Below are 9,932 nucleotides of genomic sequence, written 5' to 3'. Positions count from 1 at the left end.
TGTAAATGGATGGGATCTTATATAAGACTTTTGTACTCTACCTCATTCACGCTAACATTTACACACATTCGTACCCCCACTGGGGCACTGGAGAGCAACTTGGGGTTAGTATCTTCCCCAAAGACATTCAGGATGCACACTGGAGCAGACGTGGTTCAAACCACCAACCTTCAGATTACTAGTTGACCTGCTCTACTACCTGAGCTACCCCATGTGCATAGTTATTCATGGTGAAAGTGACCATCACTTTTGAGTCACATTAACTTCCAAAGTTAACTTTGGTTCTTCACATAGCCATAAAAATGTAGCAGCTTTGTCGAAAGAGCCCCCCCCCCCCCGAAAAAAAGAAAAAAAAAAAACCATAACAAAAACAAATGAAGTTTTTTGAGCTGGTCTCAAGTTTATTCATTTATTCTGTACATAGCATATATACAGAGTAATAATTCCTACTAAGAATAATTATGTAAACACTCATTAATATACAAGCCCAACCACTAATAATGAATGCATCATGAATACATGCAACCCATAAGTGAATTATGTGCTCTTATGCTTTCCACTTACTGTCCAGGAGCTGTAAGTCTTTTGCCATAACCTTACAGGATCTGCATCACTTCACTGGCGTTATTGCCCTTCAAAATGTCACCAACAATTCACTGTGACGTGTTAGTGTGATGGTCGACTGCACGAGACAGAGGAAATATATTATAGCTGTGATGTTATTCCCTGTAACAAAATCCCTCAGTGTAAGATGTACAGCTTCAGTGCTTACACTCTTCAACTTAATCCTCTTTTTTATTTATATTTGACAGATTAATTGCTTTAATTAAAAAAAAAAAGATGTTACATTGCTTTTCTCGACTTCTCTTTCGGTACATTTCCATACTGTTTTGCATTGCCTGTGCATTATGGACAGTAAATGGATAAAGACATGCAGGATACTAGTCGCACAAACCTTTTATTGTCGTAGTAAAACAGTTGTAGTTTTATATTTTAGAAAATAAATCACACCTTAAAAGTACATTTGTTAAATGCTGGCTATTAATAGCAACCTATGAAAGGTACTGCTAGCACAGTTACAGTAGTTTATTCACAGCTTTGACACACAGAGAAGCTACGGAAACATGACCAGTACATTGACAACAAGTGTTTGGCATGTCGTCGCTGACGTTTTGGATTACTTAAATATAGAATTACTTATATGACTGCCATCTTTGTCAAAAGATTGTTCATAGTTTGAGATGAATTTCTTTTTCTTTCCAAAAGTGGAGAAGGTGTTGTATACGTCCAGTTCTCCTCTTGGTGCCAGCTTCAGAGTGCTGTAGCCAGTTGTGGTGCCCGGAATGTACACGTTGTGCTGGTAGTCCGGTGTTTCAGGATGAGGCTGTGTGGACTTGTTAGTCCATGAATAGTTTGGAGCTGCTCCCTCTTGAAGAGGCATCTTGCAGTCTGTAAAAATATGCATGCATTAAAATTTGCTTTTGGAGATTATTTCTTCATATTTAAATACAGTCTTTTTGATTTGAATAAGGCGGTTTTAAAGGCATTTTCTTAATTTTTTTTGTGCAAATAACACTTCTTTCAGGGACTTATAATCCTCATGTTGATGCATTAAAATTCCCCCGGTTTAGGGGCCTGGTATTATCTCCCTTTTGGTTTTTAATGTCGCAGTAAATCCTCAGGCACAGAAATCCCAGCCACACCGCCACCCTCGTTTACATGATGTGCCAAAATTGCACATCTACCACCCACCATTCATGTGGTTCCCCCAAGTCCAGTACTGTGGTGCCACAGAGCAGGAAAACCCATCAGAGTCAAATTTTGGTTGGCGTGAAAGCGTGCCCTCCATATTTGCTGAGCTATACCTGGAAAGATAAGAGAAATAACAGAAGTGTAAATTCAAGTGTGTGTGTGAGTGTTTGCCCAACTGAATCAGCTATGTACTCACCTCTTGTATGCCGAGTTGCGCTGGTTATTGGTCCACGTCCAGTCCTTGTTTGAATACTTGAGCTGCCAGTTTAAAACATAAAGAAACTTTGAATATCAGTGAGAACTTCAGGGAGAACACTGCTGTGTAGGTGTAGTCTTGTTGGCTGTCAGCGGTGGATAGGTTTGAAGTTAAGAGAAAGCCAACAGAAAGTCAGTTTAAAGCTTTAAACTTGTGACACATTTTTTTTCTGTCTTACATATCTTTTGCGACTGTCAAACATAAAAGTAAGGCTTTGAAAAGTGATAAAGGAGTTACTGCTTAATCTGAGAATATGTGGCTAATGTGAGGTGCAGACACTAATGCTGCTGACTAGAGCACAAATGCGCCAGGAGTTGTGTTAACATCAAAAGATAGCTTCAAGTTGGTGATAAAAACGTGTATCTCTTTTATCCCTGCAGCACCTTTTATGCCCGTGTTACACACCTTGTCACACTGTGATCTTCCAAACAGCAGGGTAGCTTACTGCTACAAGGTACAGGGTTGAGGCTGTATTTTCTATTTCATTAGTTACTAGGTGTAGAGTCAACCTCATTTGTTTTATTCCAAAAAAAAGGGATGAATAAAATAAAGTAGTAAAGTATATAATATATGTATGTATGTATCTTTATATGTAAATGTATCTATATGTGTGTGTGTGTGTGTGTGTGTGTGTATGCGTGTACACAGCATACATAATAGCATCTAATCTGACTTTGGGATTTTACAGATTAGCATACATGTGTTTGGAAACCATCAGTAAAGTAAAGTAAATGATTTTGCTCCATCTTCTCCCAGCATATTAGATGTTTTATGGCAGTTATGCCTGTAGAAGGCCTACAAAATGCAGCATGGCAGGAAGAGGGCTGGGATGAGACATGACAGAGTGGATATAGTTTGTGATGCCTTAAAGTGGATAGTAAGACAGAGAAGGAAAAGCACTGTCTTAGTGTATTCATTCACTTCATTTCAGCACATTACCTCGTTTGGGGTTGCTGCTCTTTTGTTGGACAGCTCATTGTGGTCCAGCGCGCTCCATCCAGAAGTCAGGTAGTCTGTGCTCTTGGCATTATTCTGCTGAACTGACATTACCGGGCTGCACGGTTTTAGGAACATGAAGTCGCTTTTGGATGATTCCGGTGTCAGGCACATTTTGTAGCAATAGACCTGGGGGAGTGCGCCATTGCTGTTTACCTCTGACGCGCCCGTGGACATGCGGACATTTAAGTTGGACTTTTTGAACACCTCTGTGGTAGTGGATATTTCTGAACGAGAGCAGCAGCAGCAGCAGCTGATGGAGGGGAACTTGGACTCTTTGTTGGAAGGTCTGCCTTTCAGTCTCCTCACCGCAACGAGGACGATAATAGCCACTAGAAATGTGAAGGACACTGCGCCCAGAGACACGATTAAGTACAGTGTAAAGTTGGTGCTGTGATGTGGGCTTAGTGACAGGTCACCCAGATCGGGCGGGGAATCTGGCAGGCTGTCAACCACTGACAGAATGATGGAAACTGTGGCCGAGAGGGGTGGCTGACCATTGTCCTTCACCAGAATGACCAGTCTATGCCTCGTGGGGTCTTTCTCCACTAACTGGCGTATCGTCCTGATTTCGCCCGTGTAAAGAGCAATGCTGAACAAACTCGGGTCTGTTGCTTGGAGCATCTCATAGAAAAGCCTCGAGTTCTGACCCGCATCTGCGTCCTCCGCGCTGATTTTGGTAACGAGATAGCCGGCGTCAACTGATCTGGGCACAGTTTCGCTGGGCGCAGTGCCGTTTTGCGGAACATGTGAAACTATAACAGGTGCATTGTCGTTTTGGTCCAAAATGAAGATGTTCACTGTAACGTTGCTGCTCAGAGGCGGGAATCCCGCGTCTTGAGCTTGAACCGTGATCTGAAAGTTTTTGAGTTGCTCGTGATCAAAGGATCGCAGCGCGTAAATGTTACCGTTGTCTGAGTTTACGGACACATACGTGGACACGGGCATTCCGTGTATGTCACCTTCTAGGACTGAATATGACAAGTACGCATTTTGACCAGAATCGGGATCCAGTGCAGTCAGCGCACAAATAGACGCCCCCGGCGCGTTATTCTCTGTCAGATACACAGTGTACGAAGGCTGTTTAAAGTTCGGCGTGTTGTCGTTCACATCAGACACTTGCACTAAAATTGTTTTCCTGGTGAATAAAGGAGGGGAACCCATATCTCGGGCAGTGAGAGTGATGTTGTACTCCGCGACTGCCTCCCTATCCAAAAAATCGCAGGTAACCAAAGTGTAGTAATTCTTAAATGACGAGTGGAGCTGAAATGGGACGTGATGAGGAATCTCGCAGTCCACATTCCCGTTTTCACCTGAGTCTTTGTCCATCACGCTTATGACGGCTATTACCGTCCCGGGAGGAGCGTCCTCCTGCACAGGTGTGGATACAGATGTTAAGATCACCTCTGGGAGGTTGTCATTTTTATCCAAAACGCTGACCAGCACTTTACAGTGAACTGCTACGGCAGATGGGCCTTTATCTTTAGCCTGGACATAAATTTCATGCATCCTGGTCTTTTCATAATCTATCACTCCTTTGACTTTGATCTCCCCCGTTTCTGAATCCACGCTGAAAAGCTGGCGCACCTTGATGGGAGCGTGGCCACTGAATGAATAGCTGATATCAGCGTTGGAACCCTCGTCAAGATCGGAAGCGTTAAGTTTTATAACAACTGTACCTTTGGGCGCGTTTTCGGCCAGCCTCACTCTGTAAAACGACTGATCAAACACAGGCGCGTTATCGTTTGCGTCCAGAACGGTGATGTCAATTTGCACAGTGCCTGATCTCTCCGGTGCGCCTCCATCCACGGCCGTGAGCACCATCTGATGCGCACTCTGCTGCTCTCTGTCCAGCGGGTTTTGCAGAACTAGCTCTGCAAATTTACTGCCGTCACTGCGCGTCTGTATATCCAAGAAGAAGTGTTCGTTTACACTTAACAAGTAGGTGCGGAGGGAGTTGGATCCCACGTCTAAGTCTTGTGCGCTCTCAAGTGGGAAACGGGAACCTGGCGCAGATGACTCTGATATGTCCAGATTAAATTCGGTCCACGGGAAATTAGGGGAGTTGTCATTCACGTCCAAAATTTCCATCTCTACCCTATAGAGTTCCAGTGGGTTTTCTATAACCACTTGCAAGTGAAAAGAGCAGGACAAACTCTGCTCGCACAGTTCTTCGCGATCAATTCTTTCATTGACGAACAAAACTCCATTTTCCAGATTTACCTCCACATACTGCTTCTTAGTGCCAGAGACTATCCGGAATCTGCGCGCGGAGAGCTTATCCAAATCCAAACCCAGGTCTTCTGCAATATTGCCAACAAAAGCTCCATGCTCTAGTTCCTCTGGGATCGAGTAACGTATCTGTCCCCAGACTGCATCCAATAAATACATGAACAATGCCAAATAGTAGACTACATGCCATTTCCCACTCAGTCTTTTCATCGCGCCCTGTATGTCCATCTGTAGGCAGAAGCAATTCGGCAACTCACAAGGACTATGTCTGTAGTGTACTCATAAAAGATGATTGAATCTGAACTGTCCAACATACAGCCGGGATAAAACTTGACACTGGCTGGACTGGAACAGCCACTGCCTGCCCGAGAGAAAAGAGAAGAGAAGAGAGAAAGGGACGCGCAAGGGCTACTCGCCTGCCTCAGATTACTGTGTCTGTGAGTGTGTGTGTTTATTATTGGCCCCACTGTTCCAATAGAGGAGAAACGACATCTGGTGGGATAATCTTTCGCCTACTAGCCTGATCAAATTTATGTCACAGTCTCTAGACTTTGACTGCAGGTCAAAAGTACAACATTCAATTTCTTATAACAGAGCATAAAAGTGAAATGAAATCGGACATAAGCACACCTTACTGCAGTGTAGTCACGCTAACCCACAAAACTGGCAAAAAGTTATAATTGTGCAATGTAATCAAACTACTTTCAGATTTTCAAAAAATGCCTTTACTATATCAAAATAAGGAAATAAAAAGAGAACAAAAATGATCCTGCTACAAATGACTGAGAAATTAATAACACGTGTAGAAACTCAAACTTGTTATCTTATAAAAAAAAAATGGAACTGTGATAACGATTTATTAGAATAACATCGGTGTAAGAATCTCGTTTTAATCTTTGTCAGGTTAGAGGAAAATAAAAGGGAAAAACAATCAGTATATATTCATTTATGGCAAAACATCAATGAAGTTTCGAAAGGTTAATGTCATTCTGACTGCGAAGTCTGTAAGCTGTAAAAATGTTATGAATAAGCGCAAACCCCATCAAAGTACCCTGGCAGGCACTGTTACTGTTTAAAACATCTTTTTCCGAACATATTTCAGTGTATTAGTACTTAAATAGAGCAGTTGCATTATGTTTACTACCCACCTCAATGCTTACTTCACCCATTTGCTCAGAAAAAAAGAAAAAAAATCCCCATTCCCCTGTTTAAAACTGAAAACACAATCTGTCCGCAGGAATGAAACTGCAGCAGATGGTGAGGTTTTCTACTGGCTCATGCTCTTTTTAATTAATGGAATGGAGATTAGAGGGCATTTTCCCTGGATCATTAGTGAACAGTGGAATTAAGACATTTTGTGAGGAATAATCCCACGGCTATCCATGCGATGCACATGTGGTTTTCTCTCAGTGGTCATACTGACCTGCTTTTCATAGCCTAAGTACATGGCATCACTTACGCATAGCAGAAACTAAGTAGCTGGCATAAGGGGACACAACCACCACATTTAGGGATCAAAAACACAAAAGAGATTATCTTACTGTCACCCCCGACTCTTTCTCTTTCTCTCTCTCTCTCTCTCTCTCTCTCTCTCTCTCTCTCTCTCTCTCTCTCTCTCTCACACACACACACACACACGCACACACCTCACTAAAGGGCTAAAGTAGACTATCAATCCCTTTGTCTTTAACCACTTTTCAGCTTTAAAACTGCAGGATTAGAAAAGGTTAGCCTACTTTTGCCTTAAAAAAACCCCAGAAAAACGTTGGAAACAGTGTTTTGCATTCTGCTTAAATGGTCTGCTCATCATGTAACATGCTCTGAGTGCAACTAATCATTTTGAATTCCATTTAACCCTTTAAAAAACTATTGCAGATGTTACGCATCAACTGGCATGAAACGCCGACAGCCAACTGACAACAATGTCTTTTCACATGATCGACTGTCATGGTTCCAAGGAACATTCATAGCTACCTATCCTGTTTTTCTTGCCACAAAGTGTTTAGATCCCCCTCTTGTGTTCCTGTTATTTCATGGACAGTCACCGAATGGGGAAGAGGTGCTAAACACAAACATTGGATGGTTTGTAAATTGCTATGAACAGCATAAATTTCCACAGTCTGGTAAACAGGAAAAGGTTGCTAATAATATGCCAGTCTAGTGTGCATACATTCATATAGGGTAGATAAGAAAGTAAGTGGTGATTTGAGTTCATCAAATGCACCCAGTAAAAGAGGAGAAAAAAGAGGGTTTACTTCAATTTGTGTAATCCATCTGTAAACACAGATTTTCATTAAAAGTAATTGAACAGTCTTGAAAAGATCCATTTGGATATTACCTCATGCGTGCGTTTGATTGTGTTTTTTATTAAAGTCTTTGTTGCACTGCAAAACTGTTGTTCTTTACCCCACAGAGTAACAAAAAAATCAGTTAATGAAAGAATGGAGAGGAAATTAGATGTTAAGGCCTTTGTCTTCATTCGATTTTTACAGAAATTGCTGTGCAGCAAGAATCGGCATACTATTCATCATAAAACTAGCACAATGACAGGTACTTTTTAACATAACACAGCAGTAAAATCACATTGTGCCAGTGCTGTCTAAAGTCTCCTCAAGGTTTTACATAAAACCCTTTCCTCCCTGGACCAATAAAGCAGAATTCTTTTTTACGTGATAACATTATGTCTTGCTTTATCTTTATTTTGCATTTCCCCGAACTAAAAAACACAAAACAAAACAAGTCAAAAAGAAATCTTGTACTAATATCACCCTTCATTGGAAAAAATGAGAAGTCAGAAGTCAACATATGAGCCAATTAGTGGATATAAATCCAGCTCTACTAGAAGGACCTCTGAATTGGACTGTTTGGCAATATACGGATTGAGTGTAATATTATAGTAATTAGTATTCTTTCAGCATCTTATTTCTATATCTCTTAAAACCAAATAAGAGTAAAAACATGGCAAGGTGCAAAAAATGGATACAGATCTGCAATTCCAGTTAGATTCAAATAATTCACACACCATTCTGACTCCTAACCCCCCCCCCCCCCCAACCAATTCACACTAAACCTCAAGCTTAATTAGGCAAATTTAAACTTTATTCATTTTTTCATTAAGATTTTATTTGCAGATGACTAAAACTATGAAACACGTAACCCATGACTAGACCGTTTATTAATATTTCTTACACAGGTTGCCACTGCAAAGTCACAACATTTTCTGACTTTGCAGTAAATAATAATAGTCGTAGTCATCACAGGTGAGAAACATACACACCCTAACAGCAGGAAATGCCTTTGCCTCTAAAGAAGAAAGTTCGTCTTAATCCTTCAGGCTCAGAGATTATGGAATAATTCAGGTCACTGCCGGATACAGACAGCCTAAACAATTGCCCCCGCCAACAAGCAGATGTTTCTGTGCTACAGCTCACAAGCATGCTTCAACTCATAGACTGCTCACTCTGTGTAGAATAGTATTCTTCACTCATAGGACAGTCTGTATAGCATTTTGAGAAGTTTCTCCTTTCTTGCTGTATTCATAACTAGCAGGGATGAAGAATCAGACTGGAGACAGGAGTTGGGACTTTTCTTCAACGTCTTTGACCTGCATTGTTAATTTATCACGATAGCTTGGTATCTGTAGGTTGTTGAAAATGTTGTCAATGGCATTCTTATTTTGTCACTATAATAATTTGAAACAGGATGTGTGAAAAAAGACACTTTGGTGAAAATGAGGGTCTCATAGCTGATGACTGAAATTTTTTGTATTACTGATGATATATAATAGGCATATGACACTGTCTTCAAAGCCACTGAGGGAAATATTAATTGTGTCTTTGGATGTGTTGCAAAAGCCGCAAGATCTTTGTTCCCTGTTTGTTTTGTTCAACCAACAATCTGGACCGAGCATATTTGCAATCATACCAACCAGCTAAAGTGGCATTTCCTCACACTGGACATGTCTATTCAGTAATCAGTATGTCTATGTATTTCTGCTTGGGGTTTAGTAATTTTCATTTTCATTTTCAGTTGCCATTTTAACTTTTTTTTTTTTTTTTTTTTTTTTAGCAAAACACACCTGCTGCAATTACATGCCAATTCACTGGCTTGCTCAAAGAAGTAAACTCACACTGCTGGTTGTAAATAATATGGCAGGTAAAACCGATTTTTGTTCTTAAAACCCAGAGCTTGAGTCACATGGTGTTATTGCAGTAACCTGTAAACATTGGATTTAGGCATCAATGATTTTGTAAGAGATTTGGCCAAAAATTAACACAAAGTAAACATCTCAATTATGTGGCAAGTTGGGAATTTTAGCAGGGGTCTGTGGGGAGTGACTGACTTTTGAAGCCAGCTTCAACTCGTCATTGGCACTGACTTCATTTTTTAAGTCCCAGAGGCTGCCACATGGTTGTGTTCAAGCTTGATGAAAAGATACTTTTTAATTTTCCTGGGATTTTTTAAAATTGTAAAATTTTTATTCATTATTAAATGAATGAATACCATTAAGCTGCTTTCAGGAACTATGCCTGTTTGCTCACTGTTTCACTGTCATGGTATACAAAACTTTTCTCACTAGTTATTTACTCACTGGAATTGTGGCAATTGTGGCATTGGGCCAAGCAGCACGCACTTGAGCCGCATGAACAAGTTTGTGCGAAACCTTCTGTCAGCACGATCCGAGAGTTTTAAAAAA

At 40.8% G+C, this 9,932-nt stretch overlaps 1 protein-coding gene across 1 annotated transcript; it reads right to left on the bottom strand.

Annotated features, from left to right (window-relative positions):
* Positions 1-375: 375 nt before the first annotated feature.
* LOC113031164 (protocadherin-10-like) lies at positions 376-5,615 on the bottom strand. Its single transcript, XM_026183102.2, has 4 exons — positions 2,948-5,615; positions 1,949-2,010; positions 1,753-1,865; positions 376-1,449 (listed from the first exon to the last, which is right to left on the bottom strand). Exons 1-4 carry the CDS (start codon positions 5,462-5,464, stop codon positions 1,178-1,180), a joined length of 2,964 nt encoding a protein of 987 aa, XP_026038887.2. The 5' UTR covers positions 5,465-5,615; the 3' UTR covers positions 376-1,177.
* Positions 5,616-9,932: the final 4,317 nt, after the last annotated feature.

Source organism: Astatotilapia calliptera, chromosome 10 (assembly GCF_964374335.1).
Source record: "Astatotilapia calliptera chromosome 10, fAstCal68.1, whole genome shotgun sequence".
NCBI lineage: Eukaryota > Metazoa > Chordata > Actinopteri > Cichliformes > Cichlidae > Astatotilapia > Astatotilapia calliptera.
The sequence above is the reverse complement of the archived record's forward strand: the minus strand, read 5'-3'. Positions and strand labels throughout refer to the sequence as shown.

Bases quoted from the DNA above. Each gene is read 5' to 3' on its own strand.
- LOC113031164 (XM_026183102.2), bottom strand. From the start codon at position 5,464: ATGGACATACAGGGCGCGATGAAAAGACTGAGTGGGAAATGGCATGTA. The intron at 2,011-2,947 runs GTAATGTGCTGA...TTAAACTGGCAG, and splicing joins GAGCAGCAACCCCAAACGAG to CTCAAGTATTCAAACAAGGA. The intron at 1,450-1,752 runs GTGGGTGGTAGA...ATATTTTTACAG, and splicing joins TTGGGGGAACCACATGAATG to ACTGCAAGATGCCTCTTCAA.